The 25,050-nt window shown below is 35.3% G+C and overlaps 1 protein-coding gene across 10 annotated transcripts in view; it reads right to left on the bottom strand.

The window, feature by feature from the left end:
• The window catches only part of jvl (javelin-like), a 125,097-nt gene that overhangs the window by 6,600 nt on the left and 93,447 nt on the right, over positions 1 to 25,050 (bottom strand). For 2 of the 10 annotated variants that reach the window (XM_069116186.1, XM_069116187.1), the window contains 5 exons: positions 23,233 to 23,345; positions 3,778 to 5,184; positions 3,393 to 3,491; positions 2,426 to 3,127; positions 1,624 to 1,779 (listed from right to left, as the gene is read on the bottom strand). In XM_069116186.1, coding sequence (XP_068972287.1) covers positions 1,624 to 1,779; positions 2,426 to 3,127; positions 3,393 to 3,491; positions 3,778 to 5,076 — 2,256 coding nt within the window. In that variant the 5' untranslated portion in view covers positions 5,077 to 5,184; positions 23,233 to 23,345. Of the gene's footprint in view, positions 1 to 714; positions 802 to 1,212; positions 1,335 to 1,623; positions 1,780 to 2,425; positions 3,128 to 3,392; positions 3,492 to 3,777; positions 5,185 to 19,414; positions 19,513 to 23,232; positions 23,346 to 25,050 lie in introns of all 10 variants that reach the window. The other 8 variants (XM_069116184.1, XM_069116190.1, XR_011173513.1 and 5 more) reach the window with 7 other exon arrangements.

Genomic DNA, 25,050 nt, shown 5'->3' with positions numbered 1-25,050 from the left:
TTTCTCTTATAATATTGAATTGTTGCATCAAATAATAATAGATCATTATATTTCTTATTTGTTACTTCAAACATTATTTATCGACAAATCTTATTCCTTTTATCTTTATTAGCAATTATATCTTATAAATATTTTTCTCCTAAAATTTCTTTTCAAAATCTCCCGATAAAAAGAAAAGGCAATACGTATTAGAATTAAAAATGTTTTTACTCTGATCTAAACTGTTCTTGAATTAATTTTGTCTGCATGAGTAACTTACCAATGTACAATTGAATCGAACATCCGATCGTCACTGCAAATATCGAGAAGACCGCTCGCACTTTAAAGAGTGCAATGAAAAACGGCGAGATTGTAAATTAGTATTTAATTCGTAGTATCACGTAGCACTGGACGTGAGGTGGACAATGAACCGCAAGGCCAAGCAGGTAAGCGTGTGGTCGATTCATTTTCCTTTACATCAATCATTATAAGTACGAATCTGCGAGCCACGTCATGGCTCTCGAGGCTATATCCGCATACAAGCAACGCTAGCAAATAAGATCAAACTTGAGCAAATGAAAGAGCAAACAAACTGAAAGATTAATGGACATTCAAAACGAGGGAATCTTCGCTAGCGCGGCGTGAAAATTTACGGTAATATCGTGTTCGACGTGCGTGCTGAAATAAATTGCCCGTTTCTTTTTGAATTCATAACTGCAATAAATGTAATCTTACGACAAAGTGGTGGAGAGACGGAGATATCGACGTCAGGATGGTCGAAGAGCCAAATTATCCCCGACATTCGCTTTCCGATAAAATTATCTGTCGAATTTTATGATTTATTACTATAAGGATATTGTAGATTTTACTTACATTAAACATTAATCGTTTCACCTTAATTTGTTTTCAATTATTCGAGTCACAAAATTCGACAAAATACGTTATATCAATTTGCATGCATCTTTTTGTTGCAAAACATAACTAATACTACTATGGGGTCAATAAGAAAAAAGAAATCAGGTCATAATCAATATTTTATGCAGGAAGATGTGTTCAATGGGGTGGTATTTAAGTATTCAATGAGTCAGTATATTGAAAGTATAGCAAATCCGATAAATCCCCAAATGAAATGTGTGAGAAACTGAGACGTCAAGTGACATAAGAGCTAAGATTACAGATTAAAGTTTAATTATATGTGTATTCCCAATCTGAGTTATCATCAAGTTATAATACCTTATGCAATCTCATAACATTCGATTACTCAAATCCTCCCATACGTAGAAATGCAACTAATGTCTTTTAAGTATGAACGTATGTTAAGGTCGCGCGTCGCAAGTGCTGCTACTTTTTCTTCACTGAAATAAAACAAGGAAAGTAATATAATATATGGCTGATACCGTGAGAACCAATTCAACTAATTTAGATGGAGATTGAAGGGAGGCTTACTACGGGTGCGTGCGCATGCCAAGAACTAAAGTGAAAATAATAAATAAATAAAAAATAAAAAAAAAGAGGACAACTACAAATGTGTGTACTACTTGACGAGACGAGAAAACAGGAAGATGAGGATAAAAACAGGCTCATAGCTCACCACATCCAGGAAGAAGCATCGAAGCAAATGATAATAAAAGAAGCATAACTTACGAGAAAAACCGGCGGCACGCGAGAAGGGGCCATTTTCTGTATTGGACCGCCGGGGACGGGCTCGAACGCACGCTCGCCTGCGCTCCAGATCAGACATTTTGGTTGTGGATCGTCGGGCGATTCGTCGTAATTAAGACAAATGTCGGTCGAGAGTCTCTGTATACGTCAGAGTTTCAATAACGTTTTCAGGAATGATCGAGTGTATCATAGAGGATGATTAGATCGGAAACGATTCCACATTTCGATAGATAAGAGTTAACGTACGTTAAGGACGAGTGCTGTCGCGGAGGAAAGCGTGGACCGCGGCGAAGAGAACGACGAAAGATAGGATCGATAGTGAGATTAAAGAACGTTTTGTGAGTGTGACGCGACGATTAGAAGTAGAACCAGCGTTTGACTGAGAAAGATTGATTATACATTGGTACACGGATGGCGCAAGGGGTGAATAGAGAATAGTAAAGATTAGCGAGTCAGCTGTATAACCGATGAAACAAATAAATTCAATCGACTATAAGTAGCTACAGTGAATGACCCTTGGTCGTTGGTTAACCGGGCTGTCTTTTTGTTGTTTTATGGTGAGCACAAGTCAGCGTGTCGAGACGGGAGAAAATTAGAAGGTCCGAGAGGCGTAGGAGACGGACTCGGTTCGAAGGGGGCCGCAATTAGAAGCAGCAGATATCCCTAACAGTGACTACTGGCCGTCCTGGAGAAGAGGATACTGGTGGACTCTCTACTACATCGGGCCGTTGGACAACGATGACTTCAGCCAGTTGCTCCAAAAAAATTGCTTTACGGATCGTACCTTGCCGTTCTCGGTATCAACAGATGTTGACGCGCGTGCCAGGCTGTAGGAACGGCGTGCAGGGGCGGGCGGTCTTCGAGGAGGAGTCGTCCCTGGGGATGAGGACGTGCCGAGGTTGTTAGACTCCAGCGAGTCTCGGGCGCGGGACAGCGAGGAGGATTTGTTTAAGGAGTCTCGGCTGGAATTATTACGCGGCAGGGACCTGTTCAGGGACTCCCTGTTTGTCTCCTTGCTGTTTCCAGTCCCGTTATTATTTCCACCGCCGGTACCGTTGTTGTTGTTACTATTTTTGGTCAGGCTTTTGTTCCCGAGGGAATCTCGATTTGAGTCACGAGCCTTCGACAAAGACTTGCCACCATGACTGTCGCGACTAGAATCACGCGGTGGCCTTGTTAACGATTTCAACGATTCCTTGCTGTCGTTTCTTCCGTGGCTAGGTGGTCTGGGTGCTGCTGCCTTCGTTGTAGCACCGGGTAAAGGTATACGGCTAGGACGTCGCCGGGGCGACGGTTTCACTTCGACGGCTTGATGATGATCGCGAGCCGACTCTGTGCTACTTCCTGGCTCGAGACCATTCTGCTCACACCTTGGCTGATCACCGTCCGTCTCCGGATTTATTTCCGTTGGTGGTCGCTGCTGAAGTCTTTCTAGTACGCGAACGCGTGCTCGTGTACCTTCCAATTCGATGTTTCTCTCCTCCAGCTGCAATATATATTAAGATGTCAAAATTTCGATGGGTACAAGTAGAGATAGTTAAACGAGTGATCTAGAATTTCGGAAAATATATTCGATTATGTATAATTAAAGTGTTATAGTATTATGTAATATATTAATGTGTTATATTGAACACATATTATGTGCTTAGTATTTGTTTATCTAATGTCTATACGTATGAATATTTACGTATTTTCATAATTAATCATTTATCGTATAAACATATTTAAAATTATGTAATTATATAAATTACCTGGAAACGTAAGTCGTCGTTTTCCTCCAGTGCCTTGTCTAATCGTTCGGAAAGAGTTTCTGTACTATTTTGTACTTCATCTAACCTTTTTTGTAGGACCTGCAAAATATCGATTTACCTTATAACATTTTCATTTAAATATGTGTAAGATTTGTCATACTGGAAGAACTACTCCCAATACAACGATATCTGATATTCCATAACCTACCACTCAAACACAAAGTTAATGAATTTTTTACATGTTGTTAATTCTTGATGGAAATAACCAACCACTGGGAAAAGTTAACCTCAAAATCGATCATAATGCCTTTACTTTACAAATTATATTAAAATCCTAGAATATTAGATTTTGAAAGAAGAAATTTTATAAATCTCAGCTATTTACCTGATTATGGACGGTAGTAGTGATTAAATGCCGCTGCAGCTCAAGAGGTGAGTTTTCTCGTAGAATGGCAGCTATCTTCTTCGAGTCGACGTCCTTAACGTGCGCAACTCTGGTAGGTGACACAAGGACGGAATCCAACGCACCCAGACGTGCTCTCCTTTCATTTACACTCGCCTCCACATCGATATCGCGTAGCTCCTCATTATGGGCGGTGACGTCCAACAAAACGTTCTTCTCTATGGTCCTTGTCCGAAAGCGACTTTTATGAGCCTTTGTGGACGTCGCAACCGACGCAAACGCCGAAGACTTGCTTTTAATATTGCTAACGTTATTGCTTTTCGGCGGCGAGACGACAGGCGCCGCGGATGCGATGGGTTGCAACCTCTGAGCACCTGGCGCAAGGACATCCGCAGCTGCTTCGTTCAGTCCAGCCCGGAGTCGATCCTCGAGACCAGTTTTCAACGCAGACAACGCGGCCAACTCGGATTGAAGTTCCTGCGCTCTAGCTCGACTGGATATTGTCTCCGCTTCGAGCTCTGCCACCTTGTCCAGAAGTTGCTCTTTCTCCCTCCTCAGCGTTACTACTTGAGAATCTTTGTCTTTGTCCTGTTTATCCTCTTCGGTCGGTATTGTCGTTGTCTTTTCATTCTCCAGACATGTAACCTTTCTCACAGCATCCAAGATATCAGTAGATGCTAGATCTTCAGATGCTACACTCTCTAATCGACCTTGCAAACATTCTACCTCTTCTCTGAGTCTGATTCCCTTACGATGGATCACGTCCAGAAGATTCCACAGCTCGTCTTCCGCCTCGTCAAGAACAGTAGGTCTAGGACTATTCGGCCTTGGTGCTATCGCTGTTGAAGCACTGTCCTTGGAAGACGTTTCCGTGCTAAAGCCAGAATCCTGGACCGTGGCGCTACAGTTGTTCTTCGTGCCGCCACTGTGCGAGTTACTGCGACTCCTCGGCAACGAAGACGATGAAGATTCAGCACCTTCGCGCGGAACTCGTCTCCTAACCTTCCCGGGCTCCCATTCGTTGATTCGTCTCGATGATGGACTGGATAGCGGTAAAGGGATGTGGGAATTTTGGGTACAGGACGATGATGTCACAGACGCTCCCGCGGATGCCGTCGCGGCCATCTTGTGCCGGAGGTTTGGGAACGTCTCGATGACGAGGTCCCGGAACTCGAGAAGGGCGCCGACCTCATTCTGGAGCTCCTGCAGGGCGATCAAGGACTTCGCCTGCTCGTTTATCAGGTAGTGAAAAGGACCTGGTCGTAGGGGCATGCAATCCATGCCACCGCCACTGCTGCTGTTCCCACCGCCACTGCTGCTGTTTCCACCGCTGCCAGTACCACTGACGCTTCCGACGGCGCCTTCTGCTAAGCCAGCGCCAATGCCACACTATGCAAACAAACAGATGTAAAGGTCAAATGTTGGTATATATATATGTAGTTCAATAAACTAATATAAAACAAAAAACATTGTGCGTCTATTATTTCCTTATAAAACGAAAGAAACTTTTCGGACAACCTAATATATTTTTTTGTTTGGGTTCGACGATACAACGTTTGGAAATTTGTGATTAATTATTATCGTTAGATGATGTTCTAAGGGTGAGTGCAATCAATCTTTTGCTTTATTTTAGTGTATCCTGTTTTTAGAGAATGAATTTAATTGCGAAACAATTGCAATGGAAATTCTAAAATTATTAAAGGCGAGCTATAGCAAATAATACAAATAACGTGGAATATTTATTTACCACATCTTTACTACGGACTTTGTGACAACCGAGTATTTTGAAATATATATATAATATCTATTCAATGCTTTTGTCAATTATAATTTCATTTTATAAAATTATGCTGTATTTTCGTACCGCCTATCTTTTAAACTTTCTTCTCTTTAATACCGTAAATTTAATGAGCATGGCATTAGATATAAATGTGTTTAAAACAAATTGGTTGGTAGATGATATTGCATGTTTTTATTAAATTTTTCTTATAAAGTAGACGGTATTCGTCTCGTGTTTAACTTCCATAGCTGAGACGCACGAGCTGTAATAACTTTAAGTTTCTAATTTTTCTAACAATGAGAAATTGCTACTAAATTATTATACATGTTTTCCAAGATAATATTCCGAAAAAGGAAAACTTGTTCGAAAACGTCTATGAAGGGCATTACGATCATACTCATTTAATCTGCTATAACAGGAACATTATTTACTTTGGAGAAAAGATTATACTTGATTACAGTTTCTTGTTTGATACGAAAGGAAGAATAATTGCTTTAAATAAGCTTTTCGATGTCGGTACAATGATTCGAAAATAAAACACACTAGTGCAGTGATAAATAGGTAAAGTACAGACTTTAAAAAGTATATTTCTTTTGTAGTAATATCTTTAATCTCAAAATTGGGAAACAGGTTTCAAAAATCACAATACAACCGGGAAGAAAGTCTACGCCAAAAAATAAGTCGAAAATATAAAATGAAATTGCTTCCTATGAATCTTATTGTTTAAGAAAATTTACCTTGGATATTCTTGCGTGCACCTAACTATGTCATAATCAAACTCAATCTCCTTTTTCATTCTATTTAAAGTCGTCTCGACTACCATGGTCATTTCGAATACAAGGTATCACACGAAAAGGTTCTATTCTACGTTTTCGATTACTTTTTCACACAGAATCACTCCCTTTCCGGCTGTAGCGTCGTGATTGCAGACGCACCCTGTATATATATGGAACTTTCGAACAATAATTACTACCAGTTTTCCGCTGTAACAGCGAAGAACCAAGCAATGAGAATTTAATACAACGGAAATGAGTTTCTCGATAACTGGTGCTTGCATAATTCAAGTTCTTCAATTAGGGTTCTCATTAATGCAACAATGAAACCGCAAATGAATAATAATATATGTAAGTATTTTATACAAGAAACTGTATTAGTGCATATTACATTACGAATAAAGTAAACCAAAGTTTAACTTTATCCCGATCTTTGCAAAACTCTTCGAAAATTTGTTTAAGTTTAATAAAGATAAAAAGGAATTGTTACGGAGGATCAAAGATTTTCTTAAAACATTAAAAGTCCGGTCTCGAGTTTTTGCTTCGTTGAAACGAAAGCGAGATTGGGATATAATAAATTGAAGGATTGCAGCAGGATTAAGAGACATATGAATAAATCCAAGGTGTTAGAGCTCCGAAGACAGTATAATCACGTTGCGACGATGCAATATGACTGCAGGTGAGGACGAGGATACGAGTTGCAACTAGGAACGACACAAATGCAGGAGAAACGTCAACTTTCTTGAGCGAAAATAACACGTGAGCAGAGATGGAAGTTAATCGCGTACATGCTCACGAAACGCAAAACGCGTGACAGGTGTTGTCGCGTGTAAGACGTGTCTCGGTGTTCCGTCTGTTTCACTCGATTGTCATCTCTTACATGCCACGGCTCTACGACACCGCGAGCACGCGAAATCGTCCTGCTAATCTGGATAATTTATTGCATTCGAAAGTACAATTTCTACCTTTGGTTTGGGTTAGGCTTCTTAAGGCCCTCGCAGACTGATTAATCTATCCTCAGATATATCACTGGCCTTCATAGTATCGATAGGTTATAGACGGTTCATGCTGGATCAAAAAAATTTAGGATTTTTAATTTTACTTCGCATTCTGCATTCTCGATACAGAAGTTAGTAATAAAATGAAATAAAATCCTAATTTTAGATTATTTATGGTATTAATAGCCGAATGATATTAGTTAAGAGTTAACGTTGATTTTCATATAAATGATATACTGTGGTGTACAAAGGTTTTCAATCTCTGGACAGGTAGATTTTTCATTGTGTATTTCAGAAACAATATTGCAACACATATTATTAAGTTGTTTCGAGAACTAAATTCTATTTTACATTTGACTAGAATGAAAGAGAATTATTTACAGTATAAAAATATAAGATATACAGACAAAAAATATGAATTTATACAAGCATCCGCCGTTTATTTATAACATTTTATTGCAACAACTTCAAAAAGTAAAAAGCATCAACCTTCTACAAGAAACTAATTGTTCGATCCAATTCCTTTTATCTGATCGAAATAAATTGATAAATTGCAAATCTACTTATCTGCAGACCTTTACAGTACACTATTCCTTTCTTTATAATCCATTATCGCATCGATTTGTCATATTCAACGATCGCAATTGATCGTCTTTGATGCTTCGCTCATTCATATTTTATTTGAAACATGTTTCTTGCTATAAAGTGTATGAAATATTATGCGAGATTTATTTCAATTGCACAAGTAGATACCTATAATATCAATAAAGAGTGCATAAAAGAAATATTTCCGATAGCGTTTTAAATTTTTATATTGCAATTTGTTAAATACTTGTAGTATATCTAATTGAGCAATTATAATTTCTATAAATAACGGCAAGTAACATTTACTTCTTTGGAGTTGCCTAATTAACTCTGATCACTGCGGAACATGTTCTATACCAGTTCCAAAGGTCGGAGCGAAGATTCTAGCAGAAATTTCTCCGAAACTCGTTGAAGAATTAATTAATATCCTTATTGTTTGATTCGCGCTCTCGCTCTGGTACGTTTTCATGCATTTTTTCCTACTTTTCACTGACGTGGAAAGCAGGTAATCAATGAAGTAAAACAATAAGGTATCATGATGCGAGATTTTATGCACTCGTTTTGTTTAGTTTCTTAGATCTCAATACGATGTACTTGTACGGTCAATGGCATTTAGAATGGATCGAACTATTCAGTAATCTCTTTTTTAATTTTAATTAGACACTCGAGAAACCCAACAAAGTACAAAGTGTCTACAGTCATCTTTGGAACGCTTCCACGATTTCTATAATTTCGTGGTAATTGTTTTATTTTCACAACGTCTTCTTATTCCTTATTGGCAATAATCGTTACTTTCGTTATTCGTCGATAAAGATCACGAACACCGCGAGTATGCTCGTGTCAACTCGACGCGCAACATGTGATCGGTATGCTTTCCAAGGGGATCTGGGGAGAGCTGAAAAATAACGTGTCCGAGTACGCGCGATGAGAATAAAGCGACGAGAATCAGGTTATTGGGGCCTAATATCCGTCCGTTTCTCCGCTGCGAGTCGAGCCGAGCAATTTTCGAACGCGGATTCAACGCGATGAATGAAAACGCACAGGGTTTACGCGTTCGAAGAATTCTCATTCGAATGGATACGAATTATGAATCGAGAGCAGAAATTGCACCATGGTATCGGTGATTTTGTTATCGATTCTCGTTGCAAAGCATGATTAAAATTGATGGTGCCTTCGTGGATTCGATCGGGACGATGACTCAGAAGCATAGATAAGGTTGAATGGTGGGAATGAAGCGAGCCTGATTTCCAATGTAAGTTTTATCGTGGTCGTTATACAGTTTGAAATATGAAGAAGTTAGCGTCCAGCTTTTTATCTATGAACATACAAATGTTGGAGCAGTAGATTGTGATTTAAGATAAGCGGTTAATGGTTTTGATTAATAACTGCACTGTCTGTAGAGCCGAAGAACTTTATGATGTTCGATATTGCTCTTGTTGATTTAGATCAACAGCAATACGGCTACAGCAGCGATTTTCAACCTTTAGAAGTAACAAAATAATTATTCAAGTTCTGCGACACAGCAAAAAATATATTCGGTTCAAGACAGGATATTCACACCGGATGGCTAATGTTGCTTTTATGCGACAGTCTAAGGGAAAAGAGGTTAATGCTCCTGACTAAATAGGTATTGTACGTTTCAAAAATTCTTGCGGTGCATCAGCATGCGGATTGAAAATCGTGGTACGGGTAACAGTGCAACACGTGGTTTTACCTAATCCATGGGCCATAATCGAAAGAAAAAGAGATTTTGTTTCGTTGTTAAATTGAGTATTCTGTTTGAATTTCGAATTCTACTTTTGTTATTTCATGTTCTTTATGGAAGGCATTCCATGAATGCAATTTTGATTGTATTATTTGTTTCATAAATTAAGAAGCTGTAGACGTAGAAATAAGCGTATTTGTCGTACTGTATAAAACAGTTGTCGTTAATAAATTAAACAACCTTTATCTAATTTCTACGAATAAGAAGACTTTTAATGTCTTAAGGAAATCTCCGAAATAAAATTAAAACAAGAAATCCCACGTATTGATAACGGTTCTATCATATTGTGCTCAGACTTGAGGCACTTTTACATTTTAATATTAAAAAAAATACAACGAGTCAAAATTGACTAAAAGAACGTAACATGATTAAGTATACGGTTTCGTACAGATTTCTCATACTACGATTTAATATAAACCGTGGTATAAAACTTCCTCATTAAAAAGCTGTAAACCAAGAATCTTAAATATACGGTGTTGTACAGATTTCTCGTTCTACGATTTACCGGATAGCCTGTACAAGGTGTCCTATCATTTTGTGCGGCACTGTATAAAACGTGAATGTCGCGCGAATGCGACAAATCCCTTCCGTGTCATCTGCTCTTTCTAAAAGAGCCGCCTAAGTGTGCGTGCCAAGCGTTTCCGCCGATGTTCGAGCATCGTAATGCATGACACGACTAGTCAAGCGGTAAAGCAAGAAAGTAAGAGAAAACGGGGCTTTTGTGTCAAAGTGCCCCTTGTAATAATTCCCGTAATGAGCGGGGAACAACCGAGAAGAAACGTGGCGGTACAATGCTCGTTGAGCGCGCTCCTTTTCGGTAGCCATGGAAAACATGCGGTGTATCCTCTTTCGCGAAGTGTGCCTCGATTAATAGCGATTCAAAATGTCATTCAACTGCCGGACCTTTGAAGAGAAGTTGCTGTGCAAAATCGAATTGGAAAGTAAGGCTAGAAAGTAGCATTTTGATCAATTTTTTTTCAACTTTGTAGTTTTCTCTTTGTTATGGGAAAATAAAGTGATCCGCTTGTGTTGCAATTTATCGTTTGATTTAAGTAGATAGAATTGTTGGTTTTGATCAATTTATTTTCAACTTTGTAGTTTTCCCTTTGTTATGAGAAAATAAAGTGATCCACTTGCGTTGCAATTTATCTTTTGATTTGAGTAGATAGAATTGTTAGTTTCAATCGAAAATAATGATTTTGTTGATTTGTTCTGAATTTTTTTTTATATATTTGTTTCATATATGTGCAACAGTAATTTATTTACAATCGTTGCTAATAATTAATTGATATCTTTCATAGAAAAATTCTTCTGTTAAATCATCTAAATATTATCTTTTTATGGATTAGGATAATTTAGAATGAGTCTAGACTACTTTAGTGCCTACATAATAAATATTACCGTGTAATTACATAACATAAACTGTAATGTTAATATAAATTATAGCATATGACACCGATCATAAATGTAGATTAATATCTTTTAATATTATACACATCAGCAGTATCATATAAGCAGTTCTGTAGAAGCATACATTAAATGATATATAAAGCTTTCACAGAAAAAGTTCTATGTTTTACTTGTTTCTTGATAAATTATTTTTAATTAGTAAACATTATTAATTGGCAATTTTCAAATGGGGACGAAAAATTGTTAAAACAAAATCCATCTTATCGAGGAATAATTAATTATTTTCTTCATCGTACGCAGCGCGTTACAATTCTTTTTCCGTTTCGCTTACGAAGAATCAAGTAGGTAGCTGTTTAAACGTAGAAACGTTACACAACACAATATACGTATACATTACCGTGCATTACTAAACATAGCTACTTATTTTACTTGCAAACCAACAAATACCTACATACACCAAATCATCGAGCGTAGATTAACGAGAAGAGAAACTATTTAAACTAAACTGCGATTTTCAACTGGAAGACTGAAAAATCAGACCAGAAGAAACCGATCAGGATCACACTATCCAAAGGAAAACTTTTTCTCCTGTTTAAGTGAATAAGAGCAAAGCATGTCTCAGCTAACCGATCATTACACAGTTGAATCTCAAAACGAGATAAAATACTCGAAATAATTGTTCGATTACACGTTGCACGTTGACTAGTACGACAGAGAAAAGGTCAGCAAACTTTCACTGAAGTGAAACCTTATTTTAAGCAAACATTGAAGGGCTGTGATTAAACTATTATTGCATTACTACTCGGCAATTACCGTGTAATAGACACGCTGACTATTCATTAAAGAAACTGCCTGTACAATTGTTTCACGTCCACATATTGGGGATAGATAAATTACTACTGGAAACACCGTTTTACTCTACCGTATAATCATATTGCTAAATGTATAACGCAGTTTCGCAACAGCATCTTATACTTTCTCATAATTTTTTTCGTTGTATGATTCGAAATTTATTTTATCCGAGAGATTGCTATCTATCGGAGTCTAACGCTAAAAGTGCACAAATTTTCTGTCTCTCATATTCCGTTCGAATATATCCGTTTTATTACTAATAATTTACCTTAAAAACAATTTAGTATTTCTTTAATCAGTTAACTGCGAGATTTGGTTTTAAAAATCTCATGGGATTAGATCATGAAATGCGTAAAGAAGTACAAGCGACGACGAGTATATACGTCAAACGCTGTTAACTAATTAAATAAAGGAACTCGAATTTTTCATTGATAAATTTTCGCAATAAATGTACTTGGTGAAAATGATAATTTTTAGCGATTAAAATATATTTCTGGTTACTGTATATTTCTGTCAATATATTTATAATTATATGTATATAATTTGTAGTATTATTTATTTCAGCTAGTCCAAGTAAGTATAATCCTACTGCATCTCAAACTAAATTGCTACTATACAGAGAATCATCCAATATAATTAAGTACACTATTTTATTGTTTTCGCGTAATGTAAACGTTTGCCCAGATTTGTTCAGCGGATTCAATATCGAGGAAATATCTCCCACATGAAACGCGTTAACTCGTCTTGGGAAATAAATGCACCGCTTGCTAATTAGTATCAGACAGCATTGAAGTATTACTAATATCGCGAGCAAGCGCAACTGCGTTTAATAAGAGCGTTGCAGTAATTCGTAGATTGTATCAAAGATAGAATTATATTATAGAGTGAGCCGGCTACGGAGGTGTAGCCAAATATTTCTGTTGCTAACGGAGATTTTTTTACTCGCAATCTTATACAACCCTAGTAAGTGATAGTTAATAATTTCATTGTGTGAAAAGGCCATGAGATATTTGCTGAAATAATAAATTAACAACAATCTGATCCGGTATCGTCGGAACTTTTCTTCAAATTATTTCGATTTAAGATATATTAATACGTGAGAAGAAATAATAAAAAGAAACATATGAGAAAATCTAGAATCTAATGAATTTTATTATATAACTGCTTGTATCTCGCTATAATTCCCGTTTTAATCATATTAGAAGCTTGCAGATATTATATGGCTCCTCAAAAACACTTCTAAAAATAAATTCTATGTATATTTTATTTATATGTCTAAAAATAGTTCTCGTACAATAAAAGGAATTTAAAATACAATTAAAGGAAAAATGGTATAAGACACAATATTTTTAATTTGAGGTAACTATGAATAAGATTAAATTCTAATATTATTATTATCGTTTATTATTATCGTATAACGATTATACGTCGTGTAATATTGCCATAAAAAGCTTACTATTGTTATAAATATTATTATAATTTTTGTATATTACAGGAAATCCTATGAAAGTTCTCATGTTTAACTAAAAGATAATTCCAAGCATAATAAAAGCAAAGTTAATTGATAGTCATAGAAAATGCTATATTCCACACGAGTAGATATAAAGCGATAAAGAGAAACGTGGGAATGTTTCAGCGCGTATTACTATAATATCTATAATACAGGAATCAAAATTGTGTTTATATACATACGTATTCAATAATTATGCATTTTTACCGTCATGTAATACCAAAACGATTAAAGTGACAATAAAGATCCTTCCACTTATGAGATTAATCGAACCACGTGCGTAATTTGATATATATATTAGTTTCAATAACTGTGATTTATAAATGGATTATTATATTGGCTCGATAATACGGCATAAATTGGTACGTTCAGGGAAAAGCAACAGGATTTAAAATTAATTTACGAATTGAAAGTCAGGTGTAGAATCACACGACGCACAAACTATAATTTTCATAAACAGGTTTCTTGAATGATTGGAAAGTATCGATGAGGAAATGATTGAGAATCACTGTACTATTGTGAATCTCATAAGGTTCGAAAAGGTAGTAGGACGGCAACGTTGATGGTAGGCAAGTGATGTGCAACTTCCGCTCTAACGACATTTCCATTGGCTTTCCATGTAATGTGTTAATTAATCAATCCTTAATTTTTTTAAACGTTTGAACTCTAAATCGTTGAGTAACCTGAGTTATTGGTTTTGTTCAGGAGAAATTACAGCTATTTCATATTGCTATTAAATTATTATTCGTTAGCTTTCTCTAACATATATTCGATATCATTTAACATCGATAAATTCTATAGTAAGTAAAATATTGTACTTGTATCCTATATATTTATTTATTATTTATTTGGAAACTAAAATAATTTTATTTCATCTTAATATGAAGTAAAATTAGCGTTGAAAGTTATTTTTGGAATACAAGTAAGAAATTAGTTCAAAGAAAAGTATATATAACTTACTATTTATATATATAATTCAAGTAAAATCAGATTGTATAATAATTTATTAATATATTGTAGCAACATATTAACCCATATATTTATATATATATATATTCCAAGAATATTCCAAGAAAATCGATTCCAAAGGTTTAACATAAGGAGTTTAGTTTTACGAGCTATAAAGATCAAGTCTACTTTCAACGGTAGTATATTTACTTTCACTCTTTATGCTCTTATTTCTTTTATCTTTCTTCGCTTCCTGTTTTATCACATGCTTTTGTGTATCTTGTAAAATAAGATACACTCCGAGCGTTAGAGGGTGAACCATTGAAAAGGTTTGAAATGTCAATAATGGTGTGAATCGCCTGATGGGAATGAATTTGTGACATCACTGCTTCCATTTTATTCAGATTCATATAACGTAATAATTTCCTTACCTTGATATTTAGTGGAATCAGAGAATACATATTATTATTTTTATTCTTATGGGTATTTTACCTGTATCATTTAAAATAAATTTAATAATCAATCTATCAATCTTTTCTCACGCGATGAAGATGTAAATCCTATTCGAAGTAATAAAAAAAAATAATAAATATTACGAAAATGGAACGTAGAAGGTTATAAAAAAAAGTACTTAATTGGAAAATAAACGCACGGCCAAACACGTTTCGCGGATACTAAAATTAGAGTAGAATACAACATTTCCTTAAACAAAAATTAAAATACCAGAGTAGAATACGATCGTCTAAAGAATAATTGTACAGAATATTGTGAACAAATAAGGAATATGAGAAAAGGTACCCGTTCTGGGAACAATATAAAATCTATTTTCTTGAAATTGCTTGGATCGATGCTGGGCCGTATCAGAAATAGGCATTCGATCAAGAAGAATGTTCACGGACAATAGCAGGCGCTAGATGGCGGAGAGAAACGATGAGCAACAAGAACACGGAACGTAACTCAAGGAACTTGAGGAACACTCGACCCTGAATGAGATCAACGATCGAGTTCAGTGTCAGATCGCTGGAAAAGGAAAACGGGGTGGGTCGAGAGGAGAGTAGAGACGGACATCGTCTACTCTAACCTGTCACGCGCGCCTCGAAATGAGAGTATAGCTGCTTAGCCTGGTCTGCAAAAGCAAGGATTTCCTGATCTCCTGTTTCTGTCTGCCTTCACATGGCAACGCGCGCCGCTCATTAATCTCCCTAGCAATTTTCCTGCAAATTCGTGCTACGCTCTTTTGTTTCGCTCGATTGTTACTAACGACAACCCTGAACAGGCAATTGAAATAATTGTCACGATCTCGCATGAAACTTGCATAAAATTACACAGGGTCACGAAACTACTCGAATACTCGCAGACGCCTCTTATGAATATATTAGATGCGTTATGTGAAACATTTTGAAATTTCATTAACATTTTCATGATATTCGACTATCATGATTGGATTGGCAAAGCCTGAAACAAATCCGAAGTATGAAAGTTACAAAATATTTAGTGCAAGTATATCTGAAAATCTTGTCTTGTCGCTTAATTACTTATATTACATAATTTTTAGTCAATTTATGTACCTACGTATTCTGAAATAGATCATGGATAAATATATACGTATTAACAATTTGATTTGATCACCGCAGTTGTTTCAAATTTAATTATCTTATATTTCTACCTGTGGACAACATAATCATTTGTCAATCTATTAAAGCAGAACGTCAAGCAAATTCAGTATTACAGTCGTAAAATGAAATAAAAATATGCAATATGTTTGTGATGCGTTGCAGATGAAACTGATAGTTTGAAATTAGTATCGGACTACAGTAATAAACAGGTTGCATAATCTGTGAAGATTCCTCGGATTATTTCTGCATTAATTACAGGTAATTGACCCAATTAAATGCATAATCGTTTTGCTCGTCTCCTTGAAATTCAGCACCGTAATGTTGCATCAATTTCATCGTTCTAATCTTCTGAATACAGTACTACTACAGTACTACTACAGTAGTACTAGATTTTTATTTTGTACAGAGAAAACAAAAGGAATTAAAAAATAGAAAATAAATTAATTTTTAATGTTTCACTGATTAGATATTTGAATGGTTTATCGATTGATCGAATCTTTGATGGCAAAGAGATTTAATTTCTGTTCAAATGAACATTCACAGACTTCTACTGATATTCACAATTATTTCCGATAATTTCTTTAGCGTGCATTTACATACAAATTACATTTCTAATGAGCTTTATATTGCAGTACTAGCTTCAAACGAAAATATCAGATTCTAATAGCGAAATGCGGAAATAGTATCTCAAATTTAACTTCGATCGACACATTAAAGCAGTTAACACAATGCTTCAAATTTTATTAACTCGAAACTAGTAATTTAGCTGTAATCGTGAATCGTTATATTGTTGGAACGAGAAGTTCCTGTCTGCATGCCTGTAATTATCTATTGTAATTTTCAGTTTCAAATACAATATGTATCATTTAATTATAGTTACGATACATAAGTAAGTCAATAAATTTGTATCCCATTAAGGTAGGAATGCCATATTGCTCTTAATTATATTCATACTACAAAGGAAAAATCATTTTAACATTTCTCTTGAAATATTACACTCCAATAATTGGCGACGAGAAAATAAAACTCCAAATTACCAATATTCAAATGTTTCATTGACGTTCGATAAGTGTACGTCACTCAATTGACATTTAACCATTTACAACATGCTTAGGAGTTTCATGTAATTACCGAACATAGAATAAGATCATTTAACGTCACTCTTGAAATGTTATAGTTCAATAATTAAATTGTTCATGTTAAAAACAGGTAGTGGACTCAAATAAACGATAAGACATTCTAAACGAATAACGCACGTGAAGACATACTATCATCGTTGCGCTCTCTTAGGGAGAAATATGGACAATAAATGGTCAGCGATTTTGCATTCGATCCACGTCTCAACAAAGAGGAAGAGCACCGTCGAGAAATCTCGGAAGTCATGATTTATACCGGTTATATTTTTACGTTGCATTCCCGTTCCTCTATACCGTAACTCTTCCACAACCCATGAAAGAAACATTAGAAAATCGTTCTACTGTTCGGTACAGAAGCTATTCCACACTGTGAAATTCCTCTAATTTTTATTGCGACAAAAAACATGCAACGATTGCCCGCATCCGGGGTGAAACGTATATATGTAGAGTTTCTTCAAACTTGATGTTTTATTCACTAGGAACAAAACTGTCAGATTAATTTTCGATGACTTTCTAAATAACGAATGTTAGATTGATTTTCTGAAGTTAATCCAATGCGTTGATTTATTAGTAATAATATGAAACGATTTTAATATCTTATCCAATTTTGCATTCTATTGCCATATCAATATCTTTATAAGATTAAATCATTTACCTTTACATTTTAATTGAATATTATATTTAACTTTCATATTTTCATTCAATTTTTAGTAACGTCGCATTTTGTCCCATAAACCGGAACGTAATCGTAGTTACATTTAGCAATTTACAATAAAATTTGCATAATCGTATTATATTTTATTATTTATACCAAATGAGATGAGAAATGCATCTAAAATGTATTTTAAGTTCCATAAAAATTGTTTTCGAATTTGTATATAATTTCCATATTACATCTGGAAGATAAATGATAAATAATTCTGTTGCAAAAACAAATTTTACGAGTTACGAATTAAATCACCAACGTCATCAGTATTTGTAATTTATAAAACTATTGTAAACGCTACTTGTTAAAACAATAGAATTCTACAAGTTGCAATTCTATATTTTGGAAATTTATCACTATTATTAGTTAGTAACTTATTGTACAAGAGAACGGAGGAAATTATTAATTTTGCAGTTTCCTGAATTTTGTGAGAAAATTTGTGAGCAAGTGGCCAGCGAGATATCAGCGGTTGCACAACGTCAGACTTTTCCCAGTGCGGGCAACTGATTGCAGCATTTAATAGCCTTTAGTGTATGTTGTAATTTTCCTGGAAGCATAATGCGTCCCAGTTGAGGAAACGAATCCCACCTTTACTCGTCAACGATGATTCATTCCAGGCTCGACAGACAGTGCCGCTTCCTTCTGCCGTTATTAAACCCGTCAATAAACCCAACGGCTCTATCTGCCTTGCCAATTTAGAGTTATCCCTCGAGGAACTAATGTCGCCTTGCAAATTGCACCAATATAACAATTTTCAGTTTATACATTTTTTACTTGCCTTACGTTGTCTAAAATTTAGAAATCTATTTATAATATTTAGAATAATGTATCCGTATTGTTAATGGTCAATTAGTAAATATACCGTTTACAGTTACTGCAGGTATCTTTATATTATCCACCTTTTTCTACTACATTTTTTATACCGTATACTCCTATGTTTTTAGAATGAAATTTAAGAATTAAAAGTGACGTTTTATTCATATGTCTATTAGGATGCTTCTCTCACATATGGTAATTGTTTTATGAACATCGTAAATATTTAAAGATACGAATAACGATTATTATTTCTTGATCGTCAATTAGCCAAATTTTTATTTATGATAAATATTTCAAAATAATATATAGCTTCAATTTAAGTACTTTATATTAGAATTTACGTCTTATTCTACGCGTTAAAATTATTTTCGCCTGCTTAGGATTCAACATTGATCCATTCCTAAGACGAGCGAATAGTTATATACTTGATCTAGTCGTAGTTATAAGTAAATAATTAAATAATTATAACTAAATTGATTAGGCGAAGTAGTCCCTAGTGTTTTTAGAATAAGCGTTCTTTCCTTATAGTCAGAAAAATTATTATGAAAAATATATTATGAAGACTGTTCCTATCTTCCTAATTCACCGTGCTACTTAAATCAAAGAGTGTTTAATACCAACCATCGTACGAAAACCAACAATCGCACGTAACATCGAAAATAATGGCAAAATTAGTGGAATGTGATGTAAGAAATTAAATAAAATAATCACTCTGTGTACTCACAACTCCACGCGAAAACATATATCTACGGCAGGACATTAACACATTGAACTGTAGGTACAATTGAAACCGTAACTTTCATGAAACGAAATGTATTTTACCTGCAACAACATTAAAGAATTTATTAAAAATACTGTCATATTATTTTTCTATATTTAATTTGTGACAAATAAATAAATAAAATAAATAAATAATTTCGTTAGATAATATTTAATACTTTTTATTAATCATTATGCATTCCAAATTTTTGTTTCAAATTCATTATTGCTAAATTCCAATATATAAGAATAATAAAGATCTTAATTTAGATGCAAAATAACAATGGTACTGTAGAAAGGAATTAAGCATATAAGAATTATATATTCTATAATATATTATTATATAATGTTATTATATATTATATAATTATTATAAGTAACAAATTTTTGAAAAACCTGTTTCAAACTTCGTCTTCTCCAACGATCAATTCTTTCACCGTGTCGATTTCTGTTGCATTCCATTGATTGACATTGATAAACTTAAATCGTAGCACAAATATTAAATATTAAATCACACAAAACCACAGTTCGTTTTTTGAAAAAGAAAATACTACAGATACTTTGGTGATAGTAACACACGTATAGTCGTATTCAGACATGTGCGTTTATCTTCTTGCTCAGGCAAAGACTGTTCGGTGAAGACGTTAGCAGAATCTACGAATATTGCACTTGGAAAGATAGTTCTGTCATTGGTTGTTGGGCGGTTCTAAAATCTAAAATGAATGGGATCCGGGTAGTGACAGAAGGTGAGATTAGAACATTCTACATAGTAACGCAGGTATAGATTTGTCAATGAAGTAATAAATCTAGGAATTAAGAATTGTCCAGCACTAAGTGCTTAGGGATTTTCCAAACAATTGCTTTATGAAGGTTACACGCGGCTACTTTACAGTTCCTGTTAATCTTTCTTACACACTAGATTCGATGAATCTAACGATTCAACGGATCTAACCTTCAAACGATTTTGATTTCTCTATATACAGCTCAATTTCTTTCTACGGTAGGAATGTTATTCTTATAACTATACCAATATCATTCAATGCTCTTGATCTTAAAATTAATTAAAAGCTGATTTTCAAATAACAATATTTCAAATAATTTCTGATTATATCAATATCGTCAATTATATCAAAAATGTAGATATTTCTTTGCAATTTTTTTCATACACAATTTCAGACACATATTATTCTAAGGTGAATAATATTACAATAATTCTAAAAGCAAATGTTATATTGCAAAATAATCCCATATTGTTTACGACTCAAGCGCAATATTGATAATTCGGATTATATTTGAAAACAATTTACTTAATCTGGGCATAGAATAAAATTAATTCTTTTATGTTATATTTCAGATATAAACAATGAAGTAGCTTAGTGACGTGTGTATGTGTGTATAATAAAAATTATCTTTTACTTTTATTACATATGAAATTTACACAAATTTGAATATTACACGCGCTTTAATTACATATTTTATAACGTAAAGAAATGCAAAATTTAACAAAAATCGCACCATTTCTTAAACCGTTCTCATTAAGCGATTTTTGACTTAAAAACGGCGATCAGGAACGAATAAAACGATGCGAAGTTAGGTCATAATGTGGCGGATGCTTTAAACTTTAAACTTTAAAGGAACAAAGTGACCTCTTCCTCGACGAGTCACGCGGCAAAGAAGGCCATTACTGATCGAGATATCCGACCGATTCACCGGAATTTACGAGCAACCCACAGACAACGCGATCTTTTCGAATGATCTTTGGATAAACTTGCCATTATCGTTTTCACCCGCGACGATTTGCTCTATCGTCCAGCCTCAGGTGCGAGAAATCTATTGTTCCACTTAAGGACGGTTTATTTTCAGCACGTGCGCTCAGAGGGTGTATTAACGAGCAACGCCTTTTCAGGCGTCATGGATTTTAATGAAATAATAAAGAGCCCAAGAGCAGGTTCTCTATGTCGTACAATTGTACATAGGGCATTGAATATCAGAAATAGCGCTGACAACATTCGCCTTTGAATCTTATATTTGGGCAGAAAGTATTTTTTAGCAGTTTTAGTTGCGGATTTGATAATAGCAGCCTTGATTTGTTCGAAGATGTCCGATAGATGAAATTATTAGGTTAAAATGGTTGGTCAATTCTTTTGTTTGTTTTTTATAGAAAAATGAATTTCTGAATGTTTCTTTCAAACGACCTAACGATTGGAAATATGTTGACAAATATTAGTATGGTATAAATAATGAAATAGACTTATCAATATGCATTTATTGTATCGAAACAGGAAAAAATTGTTATGTAAATACAATATGATTATGAACGAGATACTAATATGTATTAATTATTAATTAAAAGAAGCATATACGTGTATAACAATGTAAATATTTTAAACTACTTCGCGGATGTCGTCGTGGAGGATAAATTGCAAAAACCCATAAAAAGTGTTGAACAAATTTAAAACTTTATCTATTTAAAAAGAAACTATTTTAGTCTTCTAAAAAGAAATTTCTTCATACAGAAAAATTCTTTCACTTTTCAAACACTTTATAAATTATCCGTAACAATATTTCAACTTATTCTAAGACAAAACCCCTTTTCAAATCATGTCATCTTTCTTAACACACACTGACAAAAATGCCATGCCTAAACATTAACAAAACATTAAGTAACCATTTAACAAAACGAAGACGATGTCGCACAAAACACCTATTCACAAAAAAACAAACTTTAGTTTCCAGTGTTCCCGTCATTGTATAACGATCATCACGAACATCTAGCCAAGATAATCAGAACGAAATTTAACACCTTAGAGCAACGAAGTACGTATGTGGTGCGTATTGCTCTTCTAACAAGCAATGCTTATCATTAGATACAACATCCAACAACAAGGTTTCGAATTTCAAGAACGAAGGAGCTTTACAGCCGTTCCGCATGAACGTTTATACCAGTATATTCACGGCACACTTTCTCCAAGCTTTTTACCGACGAGCCAGCTTCTTTCCGGTCGCAGGCCGACTTACACCGCGCCCAGAGCAAACATCTTAATACCATTAAATGCAGCTCTTAAGAAGGCAACACGAAAAGAGATGAAACACGCGATCGTGGCCGAGAAAGAAAGCGACTTTATCGCGAAAGAGAACCCGTGGATCACGTGGTGTGATTCACGAGCCGCCGATGCTTATCACGTGGCTTTTCTTTTCACCCTAGAAAATAAGTCCCTGGACAAGGCAAAGCGATTCTCCCCTAGCCTCGAAGCACGGTAATCATTCGCATAATAATGCCCTAGCCGGGCGCGGCTTGCGCGCTCCTCTGTGTCACTCGTATAAGGAGCGAACCGGTGCCTACGCGGTCGTTCCGCCGCCTTTTCTGCTCGATCCTTTGTGCCTATTTCCCGTATGGCTTGCGAGCAACGAGGAAAGGAAAGAGAAGAAGATCCTGTCCGCCTCCACGTGCTGCAAACTCTTCGTTTGCTAAGCGAGGTATATACGATATACAGTGACAAGCATGTAAATAGGGAAAGTCTAAAAGCAATTGAATTGAATTTGTACTTATTACCTACCTGAGATAAAAATTGCGAAGCTAGTTTATGTTGTAGAGCTTGAGAATGCGAAAAATATATTTCTAAGCATATATTATACACGAGTACAGAACATATATTTCTAACCATACATATACTACAAACAAAAGAATAGAGACAAAACTTCACGTAATATAGTAAGTTATATTTTTACGAGTAAACATTCTTCTATTTATAGACGTAAATTTGTACATTAAAAATTACTTACATCTTAAGCAGCTATCTTTTTCTCTTCAATTAAGAAACTAAGATACTCTTCGTGCCATTAGACAACTTCTACTCAGTCACTCGCAATTTTCACGATGGAATTAATTTTAAATGCTAAAAAAAAAAAAAGAAAAAAAAAGATAATAATTAACAAAATCGCAACTCTTTCCCGTTACAAAAATTCAAATTCTTCGCATAACAATGAAATGACACCCCAGAGCAATAAAAATTAATCTTCCCCCTATCGGAGCGCTCTGAAATGTTTAATATCACGATATCATCTAATTTATTTACACTTCTCTCGAAAGGATCAATTATAAATGCTACAAATAACAGTTTATCCATTCAACGGATTTGTAATTTCTCCTACCACTATCTAATTCCTCGTAAAAAACTAACGCGGGTTCCAAAACGACGAAAACCTCCGCCAGTCGTGCCAAATCCCTAGAGAGCGTTTCATGTTCATACCAAGATGGGCCGCAATACCCGCTGCTTTCTTTACTAGCGGTATCCCTCAGACCACCTACTATGGACTCGTAGGCAGCCACATTAATTAAAGCAACATTACACTTAGTTACAGGTAACTCTAAATGTCTTTGGCCGATGGAACGCCTTAGGGGCCAAACCATGAAGCCGTAGGAACGTTGATAAGAGAGAAGACGCCAATCGAGCGAAGAGCGGCTTGCCCCGAGCAAACGATACGCCGATTCGCACCCGGACAAGGCTACACAGTCCGATCTGTGCCCGCGGCAAAGCGCCCGCTTGCAGAAGAGAGGTGGTGGCCTCCCGTCTCAAGGACACTGGTTAATGCATCAAGGTTTGCGTTTGTATATACTATCGTATATACGAATATGTAGTAGTGATGGGCTTAAGTACGTTACAAGTATGTCGAACATTGGCTGACCAGATTCCAGATCCTTTATAAGTATTTCGAGGAAAAAGAAAGAAAAGAAAAGAAGCAGTACTTTCAAGTAAATTCGAACGTGAACACGACAGATTCGTGTTCTGTATGAGTACTTTGAGAAATGAAAAAAGTAGCTGCAAGTAGAATCAAACACTGATGGAATAGGTTCGAGACATTATGAGTCTCCTCTCTTAAGATCATTTTTCTTGATCGTTATTGAAATCCACTATTGTAATTTTCATGCATGATTTACATAATTTTATGTTAATACTGTTTCGCAAATTCGTCACGCGAGTCTTCTTCTTACTTGAAGAAATATCTACTCGTTTTAATATCAAAGTAATTATAACTAGATTTTCAAAACTTGCAAGTACATCTCTCGTGAAGATCGAATACTTTGCCAGGACAATGAACGAACCGTTTACGCTATGAGTAATATTCGAACCTTACAAAGAGAACCTTGGATATTGAATATGACTTGGATTTATAAGTACATATTAAACTTGATTCCATCGCTAATGTGTAACTGTTGTCACGATGATGCGGTGGCAGCATGCAAACACGCACGATCAGCGGCACGTCTCGTTCCGGCAAGTTCCCTTTCGAGTCGAACGGTAGCCGTTCCTCAACCCATTATGATATCGACGAAGAAAAAAAGACGTTTACCCGAGATCGGCCCCGGCGAAGTTTTCACGGTGAATCACAGGTCGCTTTTGTACCCGCGTCAATGAAATTTCATTAACCGTCATTTATTTCGTTTACGTATTACGACTTTTCTTTTACGGTAGTACACTCCATTTATGGGAACTTCGTTTATTGGAACGTAGGTAATGCCGGATTATCTGAACTTTTACCAATTCAATCCACTTATCTGGATCTGAGTTCCTATTATGCGATCAAAAAGTAATAGCTAGT

This window comes from Bombus flavifrons, chromosome 7 (assembly GCF_040668555.2).
Source record: "Bombus flavifrons isolate JBK064 chromosome 7, iyBomFlav1_principal, whole genome shotgun sequence".
NCBI lineage: Eukaryota > Metazoa > Arthropoda > Insecta > Hymenoptera > Apidae > Bombus > Bombus flavifrons.
This window is presented reverse-complemented; position numbering and strand designations above follow the sequence as displayed.